Here is a 24464-nt window from a genome sequence, read left to right on the forward strand (position 1 = left end):
TGTTTGTCTGGAGAATTATCTTTCAGATAGAACGGAACAGATGAAGAGCTGTTCAAAAAAAGACATGCAAAAAAAAAAAACCCAAAAAAAGATAAAAAAGCAAGACAATTTGCAAAATTATGGATACGCAAAAGAATGTCATGAGTACTCACACGGTGAGTCACTTCTTTTTCTCCTTTTTTGATCGATGATGCGGGTGATATTCTACAAATTAATCTAACTTTAAATTGTGTTTTACATATCAAATTTGCTTCTCGGCAAGAGGTGAAATTAATGACATTTGGGTGTACATGTCCATCCGTGACCACATACAGTACATAGTATACAGTATAAGTTACAGAAAAAATACTCTTTATGGTGACCTTTTAAACTTTTCTCAGTCGTTGAAATCTCATTTTTAGTTACATTCATTGTAAACTCAATTTACTGACACTTCTCATTGTATTTTAATTGATGAACACGTGATTTTCTGTTTTAGTGTAAATCCATTTGCGTCGTGTTATTCTTATTTATCAACACTTTGCATTGTGTTGTTTCTCGCAACTTGGAGATAATATTGAAAATACACACACATTGTCCAAATAAATATATTTTAAAATAAATAAATATTTTACATTCAAATTACTCTGCATAAAATGTTTGGTTTATTTTTATCGATTGTAATTTAAGTGTGTTGAGGGCTAATGTTAATGTTGTCATCGTGTGTTTGGATTATTATCAATACATTTGCTGGTGTCACCATTAGCTGTAATGTCATTTACAGTAACCCACACGAGCCAGTCTATGGCAAATGGTACTGACCACACACACCCATGCACACATTTTCCTTCCTTTTCCTGAACCCGGCAAGGAGACATAATTTTGCCTGTTTTGATCAATCGTGTATGACAAAGTTTGGCCCGCGTCCATGTTTAGTGTAGTTTTTGGAATAGTAAAAGGTTACCTAAGTATAATCCTGATGTGATGAAGGCTTCTCCAGTGTGTTTGTGTGTCACAAGACACACAACCAGAGACAGTTGGCAAAGTACACATTGCATGGGCGTTGATCAGTCGCAGGAAACTCCACTCCCTTCCTCAAAGGATCCAAATAGCAACACACATGGATGTAAACAAACACAAGAGACCTCATCACCAACACCCACCAAATTACTTAATGAGCAGAAATGCACAACTACACGACTCGCCCTTAATTAATGTCATTCGCAAAATCATTTGAACTTGAGTATTTTTTCTTGTTTGCTCATAGCGGTTGTCAAAAAAAAATCGTATGATTGTGCCAAGCAACACATTTGAAAAACACATCAGGCCTACTTTGATAATTATTGCAAATAGGATTATGAAAAAGACAAAGGAGTAAAACCAATTACGTACATCTGTTTTCAACCATCCATTTTCTGGTCCCCATAACGGTGGCGGGTGTGCTGGAGCCCGATCCCAGCTGCCTTAAAGGACAACCGACGTCTCCGGACAAGTTGTGTCCATAATTTGTAAAATGGCTTCAAATGACTTCTACTGCGCGTATTTTACAAAGATTCCACTGCATATAGCTATATTTTACGTTTTAAGACTCGCGCTGCATATTCCGGAAGTCTTGTTTTTGAGTTGGTGACGAGTCCGTACGTGACGTCACTGAAGGAACGCCCCTGACCAAAAAAAGGACACATTGTAGCAGTCCTTCCATCACGTCAACGCATTTTGCTGTGCTTGTTTGGTCTGAAAACGTCATGTTGCACCAAAAAGAGCCAGAAGAGGGCGACCAAGCTCCATATAAGGAATTTATCAGCCTGTGGAAACGGCTGATTAATTCCTCACAGGAGCTCAGTCCTCTTTTTTGGTGATCCATCTCCCCCCAATGTTGCCTCAAAATGGCACGGAATAAATTCTTTAATCGATAGGAAACATGTATACTTTTCTCTTCAGAACTATTTGAATCATATTCATAACTGGATTAGTAACAAGAAAGCATATTATCCGAATCTGAAGCCATTGTTTTGATTCTCCAGCAAGGCAAGACGTCTTGGCATGACGTCACGAACTGGGGGCGGGACTTTCTGAAAATGCCCAATTCGCAGCTCAATTTTTTGCAGATTTTGGACACTTTAAGTCATTGTTATCAGTGTTGTGCATTTGAATAAAAATATCATACTGCGTGTTATGGGTATTTTAGATGCTATAAAAACGTTTTTCTGATGTCAGTTAGGAAACAAAAAAGTGACGTCGGTTGTCCTTTAAAGGACTGGGCAAATTTCACCCTCAACTGGTTGCTAGCCAATTGCAAAGCCCACATAAGCGAACCACACACTCACGCCTAGGGACAATCTAGACTAGAGTGTTCTGTGAACCTGCCATGCATATTTTTGCATTGTGGGAGGAAACTGGAATACAGCGAGAAAACCCACTCAGGCATGAGGAAAGCATCGAACGCTGCACCTATGCACAGGGAGGCCTGCCTGCGCCCACCGTGCCGAATAATTGTTTTCTAATACGTATATAAAAAGTCATTATAAAGCATTAATGAAGTATTTGTACTTTGCTACTTGCCACCAGTGGTTATGTTTTAGTGGTGCTTTTTCTCTTTGCATTTTTTGACCTTTAATTTTAGTGCAGATTGCTATTATGTAACCTCACTGTAGAGGGCAGCAACCCGTGACATGTCAAGCCTCTGTAAAAGCACAGTCAAGTGCAAATTTATTTTTCAGTATTTAAAAAAATGTCATCAAAATAGTGTCATATTTGAGACTTGAAGCGTTTGTTGTGAAGGATTTGTAGTCCGTCGCTCTCCAGCTACTCACATTAAAATGTCATTTTGACGTCGATGTTTTGTTGTTTCAACAAGCGCAACGACGCCTCAATTCATCTCAAGACTGAACGTTCTAGACAGTTTATCTCGTAGAGGCCAAAGTGGATCAAGTGCTGAGGATTTTAATTGAAACTAAATGCTGGGAGGAAACTCACAGGATTCATTTTTGATTACACTGGTCAACATATTTTAATCGCATTTTCATGCTGACTCCAAATCTGCCATTTTTCTCAAGAACGTCATATTTTCATAAGACAAGAGTAACAATACATTCAAGATAGCATTACATTACCTTAATGAATTATTAGGCTCAGCAACATGTGTAATTTTTATCAGAAATTTCAGCTATTTAAATGTATGTAATGTAAAATCCCTATTGCACAAGGTTTTTGTCGGTCAAACATAGATAGTATTGTCTCATAAATCCATTTCGGGATGCATAAAACCGTCTTTAAAATGTTTTTGTTGAGCATGTCTTCTAATTATGATTGATGCAACACCTCGTGAGATCTGCGTTCCCTCACCTGCTTCTGCGCTTTAAAACGCATCTGATTAGCACACTCGAATGTTCGTGGTGGCACAAAACGCAATTTTATGGATCCATAAAGCTGCAATGTCAGTTTAACGGCAGGGCAAAGTGTGGGCAATGATGAGAAAAAGTGAATCAAAACTCCAGAATTAGAAAGGCTGAGGTAGGCTTCAGCATATGTGCCATCCTCGAGAGGATTTATTTTATTGATTTGAATATTTCAACAACCGTCCAAAGGCAAAAATTGACACCAAAGGTGACATTTTGATGTAAATTATGTATGCTTGTCTTCAGGTGTAATTTGAGTTTGCATTTTAAGGTCTTGTAAAGCTCTTTGAAATAAACTTATTATTATTAAAGTTACTAATATTAATAATAATAATAAATTTGACACCCCTGATTTAGACTTTCAATAAATATAACAGCCATGATTTCAGAACATGGGCGGAACCCAGAGTTCCTGGAGAAAATCGACACGCATAGCAAGAATCATGCATACTCGATAATTTATACTTTGAGCAGCGATACAAACTCATGACCTTTGACCTTAGGCTCATGCGCAAAAAGTTGCACTCCCATTGTTGCGTTTGTACTCAATTGTTATTTTTAATCACGATTACTATGGCGACGTTAATATTTAGTTTAACTCTTTGAAGAAGAAAAAACACCGCAAGGGTAGCACCCCAAAAAACAATAAAAAAAAGATAAAACGTGGACCGTCCCGCAAATGTGCTCGTCGTATTGCTTCAATAATTAAGACATAAGGAGATAAAAAAAGACCCAAGGAAGGTCACGTGAATGGCGAAGCGTGCACGAGCACGCGTGCACGCCCTTCCCGTGCGGGATTGCCTCAGTGACGCAGAACAACGATTTGGCAGCACGAACAACACAATCGAGTCCAACTTTGGGATGTTGGAGTCTAGTCAGTATACAAACTCCAGGAGCGATGCTGTGATTCCATCTTTTACCCCCCGAATGAGTGTCTGATAAGGAGGTGTGCGCCCCACGCGCAAGTCGCGTGACGGGGGGAACTTTCCCGATTTTCTCGCGGTCCACTGTGCAGATGTGAGACAAGATGCACAATCTGTGCAGGAGTTATAAGTATCAAGTATTCCCGGACCGAAGCTCAGGGGACACGCCGACCATACGCGGCATCAGCTGGGTACGTACACGTCTAAGTGGACTTTTTGAAAGGGCGCATTGTTGCATTCGCCGCGCACGTTACTCGCCAAAGCGTGATGGGACGACAGTCATGACAACAAGAGGCATAACACAGGATTCATTACCCATTTCTGTCTTTTACGCCAGTCATCGGATAACTCGAATCTCATTGGACTTGCATCATCATAATTATAGTGCAATCATCTTTTATGGAACGCTACTCTCTGAAAATGACAATAAACTGCGTCTAAAATCATTTTTTTGTACCTTTTGATAACAAAAGAGCATGTGTCTCTGATGCGGTTAAATATGACTTGTAGGTAGACATGCAACGAGTTTCTCAGCAGATTAATTGATCATTTATATACAAATATGTTGTTATGTTTTACATATGTTATGCTTAAAAAGCTTTCCAAACGTTAATATTCCAAGATATCTGCAGCCCCCCATGAAAGCATATCATTTACAATGGATCCATTTTTTAAACACATTTGAAATAATGAAAAGGTCCCATATCATGAAAATACAATTTTTCTTCACTGTTTTATCCTAAAGATCGATTAAATTAGTTGCATGTATTATGATTATTATAATAGCCATTGAGAATCAAAGACCTGCCAAAAGAGCATGTTTTAATTTCATACCCGTCAACCTGCACGTTTTCGCCGTACAAAAAATATCGATATAACCGTATCGATATATCCGACGACCCTGTTTGCATGTAATTTTCTCCGTGCGTGCATAGAAATAGTATCGATATAACCGGGACTATCGATATATCCGATATCGATATAACGAGACTTTACTGTACGTTTATTATGCATTTTAAGACGTATACGACGTACAAGAAAATCTGTACGGAAAAAACGCAAATTTGTCAAGTATGGGTACCATCCGGTATACGCCGACTATCACAAAACGGCAAATCAATCAAGTCAAACGAGTTCGCCGCGGTAGCCTCTATCTCGGTATCGTTTGTTTTTTTTTTTCTTCGTTGCAAACGAAGCGAGCGGTTTGATGCTACTGTGCGCTTGCGATTTCCCAGCAATGCAGATAGTGAGAGGGTGTAAGGGAAATCAACACTGCAAGTGAAGATGAATTACCTTGGAAATTGTTGTGAGCTTCAACCATCAAAAGATATGCCTTTATTAGTCTCACAGAAAATGATACGCTCATGTCAGCAAAGAAGGAAGGCAAACGTGGCATACAATAGAGAAAACTGTAGTCATTAAGCAACACTTGTAATGTCATCATTTATTAAGAATATGTACAGAATGATATCACGAAACACATGTACAATATATTAAACTACATGAATAAACACGTTTGAAAAAAAAATGGTGTAAGATTACAGTAAAGTCTCGTTATATCGATATCGGTTATATTGATAATACTGCTTCTTACGATACTATTTTCATTTCCCGGCAAATTTCTAGTCTTTTTATGTATAATTAGTTCCGTTTAGTACGATACATGATGATTACGATAATCCGGTGACTACGGTGCTCTTTTTCATCTCCCGCCGGCCATTTTGCTATGTTTATATCGATACAAAAAGATACTTAAGGTATATCGATATTTGCTTAGGGGTTTCTATATAGTACCACCATTATCGGAATCTGTATCGGTCGCACCGTTGGTCACGTGACCAGCTTCCGTGTCTTGCGCAGTGTAGAAGCCGCCATTTTCTACCATTTTCAACCATGGCGAAACGAAAGAATTGTGACCTCGGAACGAAATACAAGGCAATCGTGGCTGTTGAGGAGAATCCAACAAGGAGCAAATCCTCCATCGCAAAAGAATTTACGTTTTAAATTTATTAAAAGAATTGATTTAAAAGAATGTATTTTGTAAGGGAAAATACGAGAGTTTGTAAGGGCATGGAGCCGTGGAGTTTGACAGGTATGGAATTTGCTGTTCTGAAGTACTTTTGAAAACTTGGCGTCAGCTGGCACCCTCAGAGGACTCGATGACTAAACTGCTTCAATTTATTTTTGGAACAAGAATCATGCTGTGTTTGGGCACATTTTGTGGAGGATGGCTTTAACAGCGTCAGCTTTCACACAATAAAATTAATGTATCTATTCATTTTTACACATTGGTAAGTCTCTGGGTGCCTGCGAGGTTGTGCAGCGCTACCATAAAAGTGAGAACCAGCCAATGGCTTGGGAATGGTTTCTCGGAGGCCGTGTTGGTGGAAATTGGAAAAAAGGTCAGTTTATTAATTAATAGAACTGCATAGACGGATGAATCAAGAAAAACATGTCGATAAGGGGAGCTTTATGAACCCGTATAGGCTTTAATTGGGACCCAGCAAGCCTGTATTTTCTCTTTATTGCTAATGATGCAATCTCAAAGACCACATACATTTTACATGATTAAACGCCTTTTTTCAAGTTCTCAGTACCAACAATATGGACAGTATCTTCTATTTGATAAGATAAGCAACCATTCGAAATGTTTCCATTTTATCCAATAACATGTGTGTGGATTATGAGGCGATTTATGTCATCCATTTATGTGATTGTGGGTTGGAAATGAACAAAACATTTGGAAGACCACAAACACTCCCCCAACTGTACGTGTGATAGTTCGAGACTGAAATTCTTCTCAAGCGACCGATTTGTGCAGGCATTGGGTGGATACAGGAAGGGAATCGAAACAAGCTTTACTGAAATGAAATTCCTGTTATAAATAGTGTATTGTTTATTGTTCACCTTCACACTCCCTTTCTTTGACCAGCCTGTAGAAGAGTGTACAGAATGCAGTTTGCTTGTCGCTTCCCGGTCACATGAAGACACAGCATTCGCATTGAGATTCAACGTGTTCTACTTTTACTTTTAATACAAATGACAGAGTGGAGTTTATATCTAGCGATCATTTTTTAAATCTCCAATCAGCCACATTTTGTTTTTTTTTGCAACACAATTTTGCTTCAAGCATCGCCGTTCTGAATAGACGGACGGATGTTGTGTCTGGTCAAGTTACCTAACAATAAATTCCACAAGAAAACCTGACATCGTGGAGGATGTCCTCCTAAGTCAACTACTGTTCGAGATAGTTGCCAAAGGTCAGCCTCAGAAAGCAGCAGAGGATGGGACAGAAATAAATATTGATCATCCAGGCAATGTTTGAAAGATCAGAATCATCAACTTCATTGGCTAAGTATGTGGAACACACAAGGTTTGTGTTTTTTTTTTTTTTTTTGTTTTTTTTCTTGTTGGAGGTGCGAATAAAGCTGCGGTCAGAACTCTGCATTTTCCTTTTGTACAGCAGCCACCATTTCCAGTGCAGATAACTATAGAGCCAAATAAAATTAACAAACCTTTTCCTTTCTGATTACAGAAGAGAGTATAAGGTTTCTTATGCAGTATTGAATATTTATGTAGTCCTAAAACTAAATATTCTGTGGGTCCTGCAATTTGAGTGAAAATACCAAAAACACTGGCTCTGGAGTGGACACATTTTTGCACATCGTCTGGCAGTGAGGAGTTAATTAAGACCCACGCCAAACAATGTTATCAATATGTGCAAAAATATGAAATTCACCAAATTGTGGCATAGGACGTTTTTGACCAAGACCAGCGCCTTGTTTCTTCTAAGACATCATTACTGCCACTACCTTTCCTTCCTGCAAACACATTCAGTACACCGGACAAAATACTTAACATTCCCCAGTTTCTTGACCTTAACTGTCTGTCCATGGGGTCAAACTGGTTCTTCCACATTTCCTGAATGCGCTACATGCATCATCTGATCCAAGTCCGAACTAAGAAGACAGTGTCCTAAGAAGACATGGTTTTACAGCGCTATAGAATTAAAGTGTACATTATGTCTTGTCAGCATTCCATCAGTTAGCAGCTGACTAGCTCAAATGTTTTCCAAGCGAAATAAATGAGGGTCATTCGTCTGTTGTCCTCACCGCTGTGTGACTGGCATGACTTTTCATGAGGAAATACAACAACGTGTATGCGGGAGAGGCGACACTTAACAGATATGACATGAGTGAGTCATTCGTCAGTCTGGTCTTGATACGTGATAATATGCAACACGTTGTCAGCACGGTGCAGTTTGGAATTTTGTTCATCTAACTAACGCCCCCCCCCCCCCCATCTTCTCATTCTCATAGACTCCACTTCCAGAGGCGCTGGACTCAAAGGACACCATGAAGCAGGTGTGTATATGAAGCAACAATCCAAGCATGGCCCAAAGACAAATGTTCATTTTCGGAAATGTTATTTTGTAAAAATAAAATAATCATATATGAAAAAAAATAGTCACTTCACAGATAAACAGTATAGTGGGACACTCACCTAATTTATTCCAATTAAGATATGAAGGTAAATAGACTATCAATTTGTTACCTTCACTTATGTGACAGCCTGGCTTTCAAAATAAAACATGACTGTTAATAGTGTTTTTGCAATGGCCTGCTCAGGTCATGGAAAGTGTGTTTCCTGGAAAATAAACTAAGTTTCTTCCTGAGAATATCCCAGTGGGGGTCAAAAAGGGAAAACGGGCCCCTGGGAAACACAAATGAACCTTGTGCTCATGACTTCATCATTTCGATCAGGCAGGACAGGACCCATGGTGGATTTTATCTGGCGGGGGAACAGTAGTTCTGGGAACAGGCTGGTTGAAGACTCAATATTATTTGATGTCAACCAAGGTTGCCCATTATTGTCTTTATAATGTCGCATTTCAAATTGTTAAAGAAAAAAAAAGGCTTTTAGCTGGTGTTCCCCCCCCAAAAAAAAAAAACATTACGGGTGAGAAAAAGAACGCAGTTGCTGGTGTTCATGAAACCCTGTACAGTTTTTCAGGTTCATGAAAGTCTTGAGAATTGTCTTTGGTGTTGTGAAAACATGAATGTGACAGAAGACTGGAAAGAGTTGTTGATGGAAACAAAAACCTGTATGTTGGGTTCATTGAAGACAAAAAAACACTTACTCTAGATTAGTTTCATGAAAGACTAGATAAGAAAATGAATGTCATGTTTTTTGAGGACCGTTTACACACCCACTGTTCTGTTCATTGATGATTTTATGATTGGATTTCACCACATGGTTCACAGTGACAAAGTTCAAATACTTTGCGGTCAAAGTACACAATTGCGATCTGTGTCATCAATCGAAACAAAAAAATCCGTATGGAATCAAATTGTAAAAAATATCTAACGTATTGATAGAAGAGGCCTGCAAGGCTTCTCATGTGATCCTTGTGGCTTACCTGCTGCATATTAAAATAGCCATGTCATTATGCGATGTTGATGCTTATGTACCATATTTTTTTCACGCGTACCTTAAAGCAGTGGTCCCCGACCTCCAGGATCGATCAATACCCGCACACGGACCGGTACACAAGAATTAATTATTTGACTCAACTCCCTCCCAGCCCTGCGCCCCCCTGCCTCTTCCCACTGCCACACTCACCGAACTCTTGAGTACACGCTACATGCTGTACTATCATCCTGAACTTTTTTTTGTTCCGTCTGGTTTTTTTCTGCAAGACCTCACTTCAACCCTTTTTTGTTGTTTGTTTTTGCATTACGACATTACATCACTTTATATACGACACTACCTCACTTTACATTCAGAAATGACATGTATTGTCTGTTGTCAATTGTATGTCTTTTTTAGCCACGTTATAAGTGCCTTGCACGCTGGGTCCGAGAGGACATTAATTTCATCTGTGCTGTATGTCATGCATATTCGCATATTTGACAATAAAGCTAACTTTGACTTTATTTATTAAATGAGTCGAGTGGTCTTTTATTTTGAAACATCATTTATTTTTAAATGACCAAATTCGCATCTCTATTACGTCTCCTCATTTAGCGGCAACATTTAACCCAGCTAGCAAAAGTTGCATATGAGTACACAGTGGATTCACGTTTGTTATTATTGCCTCAAGGTCGCCGCCCCCCTTCTGTACCCTCACCAGTTCTTTGTAAGATTGTACCTGGTGGGAACTCTGCAACAAAAACAGACAATTGTCTGAGATAGGAGGTAGAATCACAAGGCCGAGCGAGCACAGGGTGAGGCAAGAAGGGTGAAGCAAAATTAACATTGCACTTTGTCGCTGTGTTAACGGAAAAACAGGAGCCACACGTTGATGCACATTCTTGTTACATAAGGCTTGTTTCTGCACCAATGGCTGACAGGGCTTCAGCCATGCATGGTCTTTTGAAGTCTTTCTGACCTGCTCGTGTTGCGTGCGTGAGGAAGAATGAATTGGCATATTGCATGGGAACTGACTGAAGGTGGTCCGGATGCCTGTTCATGACAGAGCCAGGAATTGCCAACCCATTTTCAACACAAATGACAAAGATCTTCACATGTGCTCCTGATGTTAGCTCACTCGCTCACACATACATGTGACAGCACAAAACCATGCGTGTCCCAACTTTTTCTCAGCTTGTTTCTCGACATCATAAAACATAACCAAATGTCACATTTATGCCCCGATATAAATATAGTTGTGTATTTAATGACTCACTGCTCCCGATCTGTGTGTTTAAGTTCCTCTCGGATCGTGTGGTCAAGGCTGCAAGGTCGCTGTACAGCGTGATGGTCATGAGGAACCCAAGCTTGATCCGAGATCGAAAGTATCACCTCAAAACTCACAGGTAACATGAAGGGTGCGTAATGTATGACGACCAGGGGTGGGCGTTAGATATTGGTTAAATTGATGATGTACTTCTAATAAAATTACTTTTAGATGACAATGCAATCAAACATCTGTCTCAAAGTAGACCTGCACACATATACCCATCATTACTGTGCTGAACCTCAATACTTTCACCAGCCTGTGCTTTCACTAAAAGTAATATTGCATGTAGCTTCATTTCAACAATGTTTAAACAATAAATAAACAAATAGCTAGCAAACTGGATACATGGATGGATGGATGGATGGATGGATGGATGGATGGATGGATGGATGGATGGATGGATGGATGGATGGACCGACAGACTGATAAATGGATTTACAAAATTGTGCCCGTACCAAATGACCACCTCTGTGATTCCCGTTCTATTTCAAATGTTTGATTGCTGTTTCAGACAATGTTGTTCTGGCAAGGAACTTGTCGACTGGCTGATGGGACAAAATGAAGGCCTGCAGTTGAGAAGCCAGGCGGTCGGGATGTGGCAGGTCCTGGTGGACGAAGGAATTCTGGTTCACGGTAGGACATTGAGCCATTTCAAACATGAGAAAAAACTCATTCAACCTGGCAACCCCAAACAAACTAGTCCAAATATAGCCTGAATGTCGCGCTCTTGCTGGGATAAATGGAAGGTTCAAGAAAATATGACCTGTTAAAGGGTGGTGAGAATGAGCACACACCGAAAAGAAATCAAGAAAGCAAAATGGTGCTCTCAAATTGCCATTGAGGCACTATCTTAACAATCTTCTTCCATCCATCCATTTTCAACTCTGATTTCAGAGAACATGCAAACCCCACACAGGAAGGCAGAAGTCGGAATTGAACCATACATTTCTGCACTGTGAGAAAGATGTGCAAACTATGCCGCTTGTGAATATTCTTCTTCACTGCTATTTCTTTTAAAATATTCTTCTTATTAAATGATTCAGCACATGATATCACAGGCAGTACTCAGACATGCTTGAGAGGCTTAAAATGTGACGACTTAAAGGTGCACGCGCAAAACTCACTCAAGTATGCGCTAACGAAGGCGCGTTGTCTGGCTGCAAAACAAAAGTCCAATCAAGCGAGACACCCTCCATCATCCACTCGAGTGGGTCACTTGGAATAGATTTGCACTGATTCTTAAGCATTCCACAATTGAACTCCCAAGAAAACAAACACATTTGAACATTGAATTTAACAATAAGGAGTAAAATAAAGGAAGGATATGTCTTTTAACAAGGCGGTATTGGCGGAAGGTACGCATGAGCATCGCCTACATGGAAGGTGACTCTCCTTCCATAAGCCATCAACGATGGCCCCTATTTTGTCGTACAATCAAAAAGGTAAATAAAACTATTTTACAGCACAGTTTATTTCTTTAATTACAGTCATCATGTAATGCGCCTCTCTTTCCAAACAGCAATTCCATTTGACCTTCGACCTCCAATGCCATTCCATCAAGCCATAAATGACCATCACAAATGTCAATAAAGTGACTTTATGATACAATGCAGTGTATTTCTTTCATTACAATACAATAGCACATTTATTATACATAGAATAAGGTATGTTGTGTATTTTATGGAAACCCGGGAACGGATTATGCCCATTTTAATGGTTTCCTATGGGAATTTTTTTTTTTTAGATACACACTTTTCGCCTTACACACTCTGTCTGGGAACCAATTAAGTTCATAAATTGAGGTCTCACTGTAAATCATTTCAAGCGCTTACAGATGACACACTCACTAGCTCATAGCGAGGAGAATACAACCTCAATGGTTCATTTCATTCTTTGCAAATGCTTCCTGTACAATAATAACCTGCAATGATTTGGTTTAGTCGTGCGTTGATTGTCTTTGCCCTGCCAAGTGAAACACGAAGTGAACTTCCATGACAAGGACACGCACTTCTACCGCTTCCTTGATTCCGAGTGTGGACTGAAGCACCTAACAAACGACTCGGAGGACGAGCTGCAGGAAAGCCTGTCTTTGCTGTCTCAGCTGGGCCCTGACGCCCTACTCACCATGATCCTACGCAAATGGTCAGTGCGACGGCGACACATTTCAAAAGACAGTCACAACATGCACATCACAAACTATCACAAATCATCAGGCCATAGAAAACAGCTGAACAGGTTGTTCGATACAGTATAATGAATGTCAAGTTCCTGAGGAGCATGGGCCTGTGTTTGTTTTCCACAAAGGCCTACAAAGCTCAATCGCCTTGCGATTCCATACAATTTGCCGGTTTCTGCATTTGGCCGGTGGTAAAATGTGTCATCATTATTTAGCTTGCCGTATTTTAAATGACATGTCATTCATATTACCGTATATTCCGATGTATAAGGCGCACCCAAAAGTCTTAAAGGACAACCGACGTCTCCGGACAAGTTGTGTCCATAATTTGTAAAATGTCTTCAAATGACTTCTACTGAGCGGATTTTACAAAGATTCCACCGCATATAGCTATATAAAAAAATACTTTAAGTGACTCATTCGGGTGCGGTACGACACGGTGTTTGCGAATGATAAACACAGTTAAAGTATATTGTCTATATGTTGCCCCTATTTTGTCGTACAATTACTTCAAAAGTTATAACACCCTGACACCAATGCTATTTGTTAACCTATATAAGGCTTTCCATTGTTGTTAGCATGAGGCTAAATCGTAAAATCATGTGCTTTTAATGTGAAGACAAATATAGACTGAATCAGATCACTTGAATCTCAAGGCACCAAATTAACCGCAAACACTTTAAATTCATTTTAACACAAAAATCTCAATCTGTAAACAATGAAAATCATCTTAATTTTGCCCTGGATGAACTCATGAATGTACAATTACAATTATTGACTGCATGGATCCATTTGTATCTTTATCTTATCACGCCTGTAGTATGTTATTATTATTATTTTTTTTTAATTTAGTCCAAATCAGAGAAGCGCTGAGGACCTGGAGGTCATTTTTGAGGAGCTTCTCCATCTCAAGGCCGCCGCTCATCTTTCAGCCTCGGTCAGTCACTGTTAATCACACATTTCTCCAGTCATTAGCATCCTTGATAGAATTCACAATCAATATTGTATTAAAAGATAACATCTATCATCATTTTAAACCATGACTGGACTGTGTGGTGCTTTTATTTGATTAATTTTTTGAAATATGTGCAATATTAAATGATTCATAATGTTTTTTTTTAAAACCACTGCCAGTATTCCTTATGGAACAATAATACTTTTATAATTAGTCATAAAATGTTGTATTAGAAGAAAAAAGTATTTTATGGGTTTATTTTTGAAGCCACCTTGAATCCACGTTTTACCTGTAGGTGCGGAAGGAATTGGCAGCTGTGCTGGTGTTTGAATCGCATGCTAAAGCCGGTACCGTCCGTAAGTTGGACAACTTTTACCCGTGTACAAACATCGCATTGTGAATATCCTCTTCTCAGTGTAACATTACCTTTCAATAAATTGTGTGTAAATGTGGTCAGGGTTCGCTCACAAGGTTTAACCTTTTTATACATGTGATAGTACATGTTCAATGAACATTGTTCATGCACACTTGTGACGTATTCAAATTAGTTTTTTTTGTTGTTGTTTTTGAAGTGTTCAGTCAGGGAGACAAAGGCACTTCCTGGTACATCATCTGGAAAGGCTCGGTCAATGTGATCACGCACGGGAAGGTAAATGGTGTTACGCTGATAAACATACAATAATACAATTACAATAACAACGCGGTAAAATGGGGGCTCAGAGGAACAGCAGTTTTAAAGGACAAGCAACGCCTCCGGACAACTTGTGTCCATAATTTGTAAAATGGCTTCAAATGACTTCTACTGAGCCTATTTTACAAAGATTCCAATGCATATAGCTATATTTTACCTTTTAAGACTCGCGCTGAATATTCAGGAAGTCTTGTTTTTGAGTTGGTGACGATTCCTGACGGCACGTCACGGAAGGAACGCCCCTGACCAAGAAAGCGACACACAATGCATTTTGCGGTACTTTGTTTGGTCTGAAAACTTTGTGTTGATGGCGAAATTAGAAGGAAAACACACAAATAACGTGATGGTGAATCGTTGTGTGTTGCACCAAGACTACTATTTGATATTCGCTGACACAAATTCCTAGCAGACAAATCAGCCCATTTTCAACAGAGCTTTCGCGCCATCTTTTGCATTTTCTGGGACATTCCATGCTGTCCTTGACGGCTCGAATTGATATGGGAGGACTCCGTTAATCGATTGCAAACATTTATGCTTTCCTCTTCAGAACTATTTGAATCATATTCATAACTGGATGAGTAACAAGAAAGCATCTTCTCAGAGTCTGAAACCATTGTTTTAATTCTCGAGCAAGGCAAGACGTCTTGGCGTGACGTCACGAACAGGGGGGCGGCACCTTCCGAAACTGGCCATTTCCGGTTTCATTTTGAAGTCGTTTTTGGACACGAAGTCATTTTTATTGGTGTTTTGCATTTGACGAAAAATATCATCCTGCGTGTTTTTGGTATTTTAGATGCTATAAAACGTTTTTCTGATGTCAGTTAGGAAACAAAAAATGGTGTCGGTTGTCCTTTAAAATCCAAATTGTGCAAACAAATATTGCAAAAAATATATCATGACAAAAATCCTCAAATATACAAATCCAGGGGTGTTGAACTGCTAACATGGATGGTGTATGTATGTCTGTGAATGAATGTGGGGCTTTTTAAAGTGCTTCAGGCACCATATTTGATGGTATTAATATTAAAAAGGCCTATAAGTTTACCCATTTTACTACTCAATTTGTGTTTCTTGGTCAGCAGTTACCCTTGTAATCCCCTGTGATGCTCATCAGTATATAGGATTTTTTAAAATTATTATTATTATTGTTATTTGTATGAGAGAGTCTGTAGTCCCATGCAGCTTCCTCGCTCCCCAGTATGTGAAATCTTTGGCCCCTCCAGCATTTAACTCCCCCAGCCACGGCTGTATGCATTCATATTTCAATTAAAATTCACGACTAGTGAACACAAAGTTGAAATTTCTGGAATCAGGAAAAATCTGCAAATAAGTGTCGGGCAGAATGGTGAAAATGGGGTTGAGCAACCCCAATGTTTTGCTTCAGCAACATTGAAAAAGGGCGAATGGCGCTTTATTTCCATTTCAAAACAACATTGACAATGTGAGTTGTTTGCATTCAGGGTTTGGTGACCACATTGCACGAGGGCGAGGACTTTGGGCAGCTTGCCTTGCTGAATGACGCACCGCGCTCCGCCACAATCATCCTGAGGGAGGATAACTGTCACTTCTTGCGCGTGGACAAGCATGACTTTATACGAATTCTCAAGGTCAGCTAACCGTACGCTCGTGTTTTGTTTTCGTCCAATACTTCAAATTGTATTTGTGCATTTTTTTTTCCTGACATCAGGACGTAGAGGCCAACACGGTGCGACTGGAGGAACATGGGAAAACGGTGCTGGTGCTGGAGAAATGCCCTGACCCGGCCGAGCAAGGAGGAGCTGGAAATAAGTAAGGGATCCCATAAATGCTCTTTGATTAATAGGATTACAAATGCCTGATGACAAAGTTGTCCGTCCAGCCGTCTGAGGCGCTTATCCTCATGAGGATGTATTCGGCTAACACCCTGAACTGCATCCCAGCCAATCACAGGGCCCGCAAAGGCAAACACCTAATCAGATACGCAATCACACCAATAAACAGATTGAAATTTGGATTGCTTCTTCTGTTCAGGTACACCGTGATGTCAGGAACGCCAGAAAAGATCCTGGAACATCTCCTGGAAACGGTCAAATTGGATTCCAACGGGAATGATGCCATCGGTAGGAGATTTGTCTCATTTTTTTCTAGTTTGGTTGACAAAGAGTTTGTGTTCTAATGTTTATTTCTGCCCGCTAGATTCGTGTGCGAGTGACTTCCTCCTCACCCACAGAGTCTTCATGCCCTCCAATCAGCTGTGTCCTGCACTGCAAAATCAATATCCTGAAGCCATTCGTGTTCAAATCACATCTCGACAAATCTTTATCCTCTAACTACAGAACATGCTGTCAAATGCGCTCACTAAGTCGCAAAATTCAAAACTTTTAGTTCCATATTCTCTTTGTTTTGTTGTCTTAAGTTTCGCTTTAGGTTACACCACCACGAAACTGAAGTTCAGATTTTGCAGTAACACTGTAGTGCCGGTCCCAAGCCCGGATAAATACAGAGGGTTGTGTCAGGAAGGGCATCCGACGATCAAATAATAATAATAATGATAATAATAATAATACATTTAATTTCAAGCGCCTTTCAAAACACCCAAGGACACTTTACAATAAAAACAATAAAACAAAGCACATAATAAAACCATAAGTAAAATGATAAATAACCTCTGAAGATGGAGGCCACTGATTTGCTGTGGCGACCCCTTCAAGGGAAAAGCCGAAAGGAAAAGAAGAAGAAGACTGTAGTACAGTTTTTTTTTGGAGTTGTGACCCTTTTTTCTCCAGTTCAAACAATATTTTTGTGCGATCCATTACACCTGCGCTTGCCAGACAAAGTGCAAAAAGGTGTCCGTCCACTCCAGTGACAGGGTTTTTGTCATTTTCACTCAAATTGCAGGACCTACAGAATATTGAGTTTTAGGACTACATGAACCTTCAATGCAGCATAAGAAACCGTAGACTCTCTTCTTTCATCAGAAGAGTTAATTCCGGGGTTATACGGGTCTGGAGTTATCTGAGGTGCAAGTGGGGGTGGCTGAACAAAAGCCAAATATGGCCCCCTCGTGGGAGGGAAAAACATTGCCAGAGGTCTGACCAGCGCTTGCCCTCCCCTCCCCCCTGCCAAGAAAAAACAAAACTGGAACAAATTCAGGAAGGGCGCTTCCAGTAATGCTATTCAATTCCCAATAAATTTGTGAATGGCAGTGTATGAGTTAATAAATGTGTCTAAACATGTTTGCAACGAGTCAAAAGTGTGATTAAAGACACACAAAAAATACATTTCAAGTGCCATAAATGCTATTAAACCATGCCTAATGTGTATTTAAATCGGATATTTCTATATCACAGATTATTTTCACATATGATGGGGATTACATAATAAATCCTCAAAGAGAGGATTTATTATGTAATCCTCTTCCTTTTGACTCCGGTCAATGAACTTAACTGGCGGGCGATGCACCTACCAGGCAGAGCTCTCTGAGGGATCCGAGCAAGAGAAGGCTTCCTACGTTCTTAACACCAAGCAGAAGGTGGTGAAGCTGGTTAGCCAATGGGTAGCGCTCTACGGACTCCTGCTGCAAGAAGACCCCGTTGTCTTCACTTTTCTGGAGGTGAGACGTGAGATCAGTTGTACAAACCTCAATCCCAATCCCAAGTGTAAAATATTCATTTTATTTACTAATCATTTTCAACCTAGATTCAATTGAATACGCTACAAGGACATGATAATGAATGTAAAACATGATTTCAACTATTCTCTTTTCATATTCGATGCCTGCAACATGTTCCCTAATAGCTAGAAAGGGGACAACAAAGACTGGGAAAGTTGAAAAATACTCAGAAAACAGCTGGTTGGAACACATTCCACAAGTTAAATAGAAACAGGTCAGTGTTATATGGTAAAAAAAAACAGAATCAATGGTTCTGATGCGAGGACGACCACTTTGCGAACAAATGTGAGCGCAAAGATTCCCAACAGCTTTTAGTTTCTCAATGTATAATCGCAAAGAACGTACGTGGCCTCGTTTTCCTATCGTCCCTTCTACCAGCAGGACAATGCCAAGCATTATTTTGCACTTGTTACAACAGCAGAGATCTGTAGTATGAGGGAGAGTATTAGAATGGCCTGCCAGCAGTCCATACCTGTCACTGTATGGTAAACATGCCCCTGTCATAGCTTTATTGGAATACGGCACAGGCATCGAATTCAAAATGACTGATTATTTTCACAAAAACAAAGTTTGTTAGTGTCAAAATGGATTGCCGTTGTTGTATATTTGATCGGATATAGGTAGAAAATGATTAGCAAATCGTTGCAATGGTTTTTTTTTTTTCACAACATCCCAACTTGGTTAGAATTGGTGTTTAAAAGTACGTGTGTATTTTATTTCTTGTGTGCTTTCAAATAGAAGCTGAAGAAGGACGTTGCAACTAATTTTCATTTGTTCGGCGTCCTGAAAGATCAATTCCGGGACAGAAGGAAGACAAAAGCGTAATGCTCTTAAAACATCCTAGCACTCTTCAAGACTCGGAACGCAGCTAATGCCCCGTCTATTGTCATCTTCACCAGGTTGGAGAATGGATTCCATTCTTTGGGCAGGGTAAGGGATCGAATTCTTTGTCTGTCTCTCGTCATTGCTATCATATCGACTATCTGCCTGGAGGAATGTTCTCCAGGAAGGCTCTGAATCCGCAATAGACAGTAAACTAAATTCAAGTGTAGGTGATTTACTTAAAGGACAAGCGACACCTCCGGACAAGCCGTGTCCATAATTTGTAAAATCACTACAAATGACTTCTATTTTTACTTTTACTTTTTTTACTTTTATTTTACAAGGATTCTACCGCATATCGCTATATTTTACGTTTTAAGACACACGCTGAATATTCAGGAAGTCTTGTTTTTGAGTTGGTGACGATTCCTGACGTGACGTCACGGAGGGAACGCCCCTGACCGAGAAAGCGACACGCAATGCATTTTGGTTATGACTGTTTTTCTCTGATGTCCTCTCAACAGAACAACTCATTTGACTGGTTTCCTCAGAGTGAGGAGTCTGTTGGAGGGATACAGCCAATGAGAGCCCAGGATAAAAGTGAGCTGACAAAACATTCCAATCTAATCAGACAGATTCCGTTTTCACAAAGCCGAACGGGGCTTGTTTTGGCCTACAATGTGGAAAAGTTGCCTGGGCCTGATTTAATCCAGACAAAGTAATGTGGTGTCGCTCTGCTGTGGGGTGCAGTATTGTACGAGATCTACATGCCAGACCACCAAGCTCTCGCGCTGATGCTGCCGGTCAACATATCCGTCCAGGAAGTGATGCTGTCATTGGTCAAACCCAGAGGAGATCACGTGCTGGTCAAGATGAACTCAGCAGGAGGTGCAAATCCAAAACACATTTTCTGCTTTTCTTTCTTTTATGTTTGTAAAAGAACCTTGGCCGAGTCTTTATCGTTTGACACCCTGACAGAAAGAGCCGAGTTGAAATTGGATGCCACCGGCGTGTTCACTGCGCTGGGACTCAACGAGAGACTCTTTCTCTGCACTAGTAGCCAAGTAGAAAAACTGGTGAGGATATTTTGAATGTGGTTTTGAAGCAAAGATAATTGGATAAGCTGGTAAAACCATCGTCTGAGCACACAATCATTTATTTCCTCAACTGCACGAATGGATGTATATGTGGGGCAACTTTAGCTGCAAAGTGCATTTAAAGGTTAACATTTGTCATGTTTTTGAGATGCTAATCCTGAAACATTTCAGACATATTCTCTGTCTGTTTCTCTTCCCTTAGACGCCAGTGAAAGCACAGCAGGGTCCCGAGCAAGGAAGTGCCGTCACATTTGAGCACACGTGCTCCAAGGACCTCGCCAGTGAACTCACCGACTATGACTGGGAACTCTTCACTGCCATGCATGAAGTCAGTCATCATTTTGCGTCAAGTGCAAAACAAATGTTCATTTGCAATTGTAGGATTTATTTATTTACTTACTTACTTACTTACTTGCTTGCTTGCTTACTTGCTTACTTACTTACTTCATTGCTTACTTGCTTGCTTACTTACTTATTTATTATGTTTATATTTGTTTAGAGTTATTTTTGTTTGCTTCTCTATTTATTATTATGTATTTATTTGTTATATTTTGTGTGTATTAGTGTATTTTTTATGTATTTATTTATTATGTTTGTATTTGTTAATTATTTTTATGTATTTGTTTGTTTAGCTATTTATTTTTATGTATCTATTTTTGTTTTTTTATTTATTTATTTGTGTTTATTTATTTATTTGTGTTTGTGTGTTATGTATTATTTATTTATTGTTATGTGTTTATTTATTATGTCTGTATCTGTTAATTTATTTTTACGTATTTATTTATTTATTTTTATTTGTGTATTTATTATGTATTCATTTATTGTGTTTATATTTGTTAATTTATTTTTATTCACTTATTTCTTTGTTTATCTAATTATTTTTATGTGTGCATTATTTATTTATTTATTTATTTATTTATTTATATGTTAGGACTTGTTATTTATTTATTTGTTTATCTAATTCATTGTAATGTATTAATGTATTTATTTTTGTTTCTTGATCTATTTACCCATTTATTTTTATATATTTATTTGTTGTTTTTTATTTATGCATTTTTTCATGTGTTTATTTATTTGGTTCTTGTGTTTTCATCACCACCCGAAGGATGATAATCCTCTTCCCTGTACCTCCAGGCAGAGCTTGTCCATTACGTTTTTGGGCGTCAAAAGTTCCCGGGCGCCCTAACGGCCAACCTGGAGCGTTTTGTGCGCCGCTTCAACGAGGTTCAATACTGGGTGGTGAGCGAGCTGTGCCTCTGCGAAGATCTGGTCAAACGAGCCATCCTGCTCAAAAAGTTCATCAAGATTGCCGCAGTGTAAGAGTTTCACTGGAGAAAACTTGCAGCTGTGATTGTGCACCTTGTTCATTTGGAGTTTGTTGTTCATGGTTCATGCATCAAAACTCGGGTGTCTTTCACACATTTCAATATTGACACCCTGAATGAGAAAAAAAAAGTTCTGTGGAAGAGAAATGACTTGAGCAAAATGACATTGTTCACATTCAAAATACGTTTCCCCTCACTCCCTCAACTCCCTTTGTATCCTTTCAGATTAAAAGAACAGAAGAATCTCAATTCTTTCTTTGCCGTGATGTTCGGTTTGAACAACAGCGCCGTGCGTAGGCTTTATAAGACCTGGGAGGTGACACTTCTGCTTCGTGTGTGACATTTCAGTGCGTAATGTCACTATTATTTCTTCATTTTCCGTCTTTTGTGATTTTAGAGAATACCAGGGAAAACAAAAAGAATCTACTGCGCCTATGAGAGGTTGATGGTAAGTTGCACTGAAAAGAAATTGTTTGACACTCACGTCTCCTCTGAAGGGGAATATAGAAAGAAAAATGGTGCCCCTTGGTGGCCATTCGTCCCTCATACAAAATCAAAATATGATGTCTTGCGCCCAGGATCCTTCTCGTAACCACCGAGCTTACAGGCTGGCGGTTGCCAAACTCGGCCCCCCTTACATTCCATTCATGCCTCTCATACTCAAAGGTAACCAAAGATTATCGTCACTCTACAGCAGGGGTCGGGAACCGTTTTGAAAATATTTCGAAATGTTTTTCAGTGAGAGCCACAACACGCGAGTGCGCGCGCGCACACAAAGACGCACGCGCATTTCAACAAAATGTCAGAATGTATGATTGAAAATAACTTTGTGATAGTACTCACCGTTAACATGAATGGTTTTCCGTTCCTCGTGATTGGTAAAAATCCAGCCAAACGATCGGAATGAAAGTCAACTTGCCGGGTCCATAGGCGAAGTTACTGCTAGCTAGCTAGCTAGCACACGGCTCATTAGCTTGCACACTTGCTGTGCAACATACTTCTCACAGAAGTATTGATGCTAACGTTAACATTGGGGCTTGTTAAAATGTCACTGGCATTCGACTGTTTCATCGATGGTATTGCTTCATTGCAAATTAGAACCTTTTCTCTGCACAAAGGCGAATCTCCGGTGCATTCAAGCTGAAGTGTACTTTGTTTTTACTCGTGGGGCTCATTTAAAGGGGCGTTTACCTGTTTCGACAGACGGTCAGTATCATCCAATCATAAATAATTGCGCTTTCTGCCAACTAGGTCAGTGTCGTCCAAACAAAATTGCGCTTTCCGCCAACTGCAACTCATTTTCTGTTGGAAAATGAACAGAAAAAAAGTGAGAGTATGTATTTAGATTTATCGGCGAGCCACATGCAGTCATCAAAAGAGCCATTTACGGCTCGCGAGCCATAAGTTCCCGACCCCTGCTCTACAGTAACATTACAGTGCGTTGAAATCACTGGTGAAAATGATTACGTGGTCTGTCTTTTGCCAGACATGACATTCATCCATGAGGGAAACCCCAATTTCGTGGACCGACTGGTCAATTTTGAGAAGATGGTAAGACAGACTTATGCTTACTAAGTCGTCGTTCCTACCATTTGTTTTCTAACTTAAATCTTCTCCTACAAGCGGATGCTCGCCAAGACTGTGAGAATGGTGCGACATTGCCGAAGCCACCCTCATGGTTAGTATCAGTATTCTTGGACGGACGGCGACAGTGGTGGCAGAATGACCTCAACTTACTTGTTTCTATTTCCTCCGCAGTGCCTTCATCACCCCAGCGAGGCGTCGCCGATCGAATGTTTCTGGAAGGCCCTGCTACTCGCATATCTACATGTAAGTTAATAGATTACGTTTGGGTGGGTGGGGATGCCATGATGAAGCTTCTCCCAGTTAGTCTTCTTTTAACAGTGGATTGTGAGATCAATAGTTGATCTCTTTTTCAGGATATGTCGGATTTTTGTCATGGTTATGCTCAATGTCTGTAACTCTGATCAATGTTCCATTTGATCAGACACTCAAATGTATTCAGCAGATGAAAATACAATAAGACATTTACAATTCTTTTGAATGATCTAGCATTGCAATGTGCTACTCAAAATTAGCATTTTGCTCAGCAAAGAAAGACAAAAGATAATGAAAATGGGGATTTTCACAATTCAAAGCACCAATGTTTAGATTTATCAGCTCCTTAGCTTAAGAACAATATCATTATTGACTCGCTTTCTTCATTGTTGTCCCATCTTTGCAGATTCAGACCACGCCCTCCCTCTGCGAAATCCCAGCAATATCCGACACTACATTCAGAACCTGAATGTGATCGATAATCAGCGGAAACTAACTCAGCTATCGAGGACGCTCGAATGTTAGCAGCTATACCTCACGCAAAACCTCTGCGAAGAAGTACTCGGCTCTTGTTGGAGGAAAAACAACCTCTCGGGTTGCCGCTCGGCTGGTTGTCGTCGAGACAAAATGAAGGAAAAGGACTTCTTGCTGAACGACACAATCAAACTGAATAGCCTTCCCAGACACTGCTGTGTTCATATTATTTATCGTATATTCGGTCACTTCACGTACACTACAGTCAAGGAAACATTCAGGCTTTCACTCATCGGTTCGTCGTTTGTGCACAAATGTTTTAGAACTCAGTACATGCACTGTGTAGTTAAGGCGTATTTCATACATTTGTTTTTCTTAATAATAAATTATT

The 24464-nt window shown here is 39.8% G+C and overlaps 1 protein-coding gene and 1 long non-coding RNA gene across 3 annotated transcripts in view; both read left to right on the top strand.

Annotated features, from left to right (window-relative positions):
• Positions 1–24440, top strand: rapgef3 (Rap guanine nucleotide exchange factor (GEF) 3). 2 transcript variants are annotated; one of them, XM_089014509.1, is made up of 27 exons: positions 1–155; positions 8620–8664; positions 11012–11118; positions 11554–11675; positions 13013–13184; positions 14071–14155; positions 14469–14529; positions 14746–14822; positions 16325–16471; positions 16552–16652; positions 16875–16963; positions 17040–17118; positions 18306–18456; positions 19255–19337; positions 19416–19446; positions 19863–19938; positions 20089–20226; positions 20317–20414; positions 20638–20763; positions 21570–21751; positions 21986–22076; positions 22158–22208; positions 22339–22426; positions 23247–23311; positions 23384–23438; positions 23519–23590; positions 24006–24440. In XM_089014509.1, the coding sequence occupies exons 1-27, from the start codon at positions 120–122 to the stop codon at positions 24122–24124; spliced, it is 2547 nt and encodes an 848-aa protein (XP_088870635.1). In that variant the 5' UTR covers positions 1–119; the 3' UTR covers positions 24125–24440. The 2 variants fall into 2 exon arrangements, with proteins under 2 accessions (XP_088870635.1, XP_088870628.1); XM_089014502.1 differs by lacking the exon at positions 1–155 and adding an exon at positions 4173–4491 and having other exon boundaries at positions 24006–24439.
• LOC148904124 (uncharacterized) overlaps positions 1–24464 on the top strand; it is a 388679-nt gene that overhangs the window by 265647 nt on the left and 98568 nt on the right. The gene's annotated exons all lie outside the window — the stretch shown is intronic.

The sequence above is a fragment of the Hippocampus bargibanti genome, linkage group LG01 (genome assembly GCF_051943395.1).
Source record: "Hippocampus bargibanti isolate YZ-2025 linkage group LG01, ASM5194339v1, whole genome shotgun sequence".
In the NCBI taxonomy this organism is placed as follows: domain Eukaryota; kingdom Metazoa; phylum Chordata; class Actinopteri; order Syngnathiformes; family Syngnathidae; genus Hippocampus; species Hippocampus bargibanti.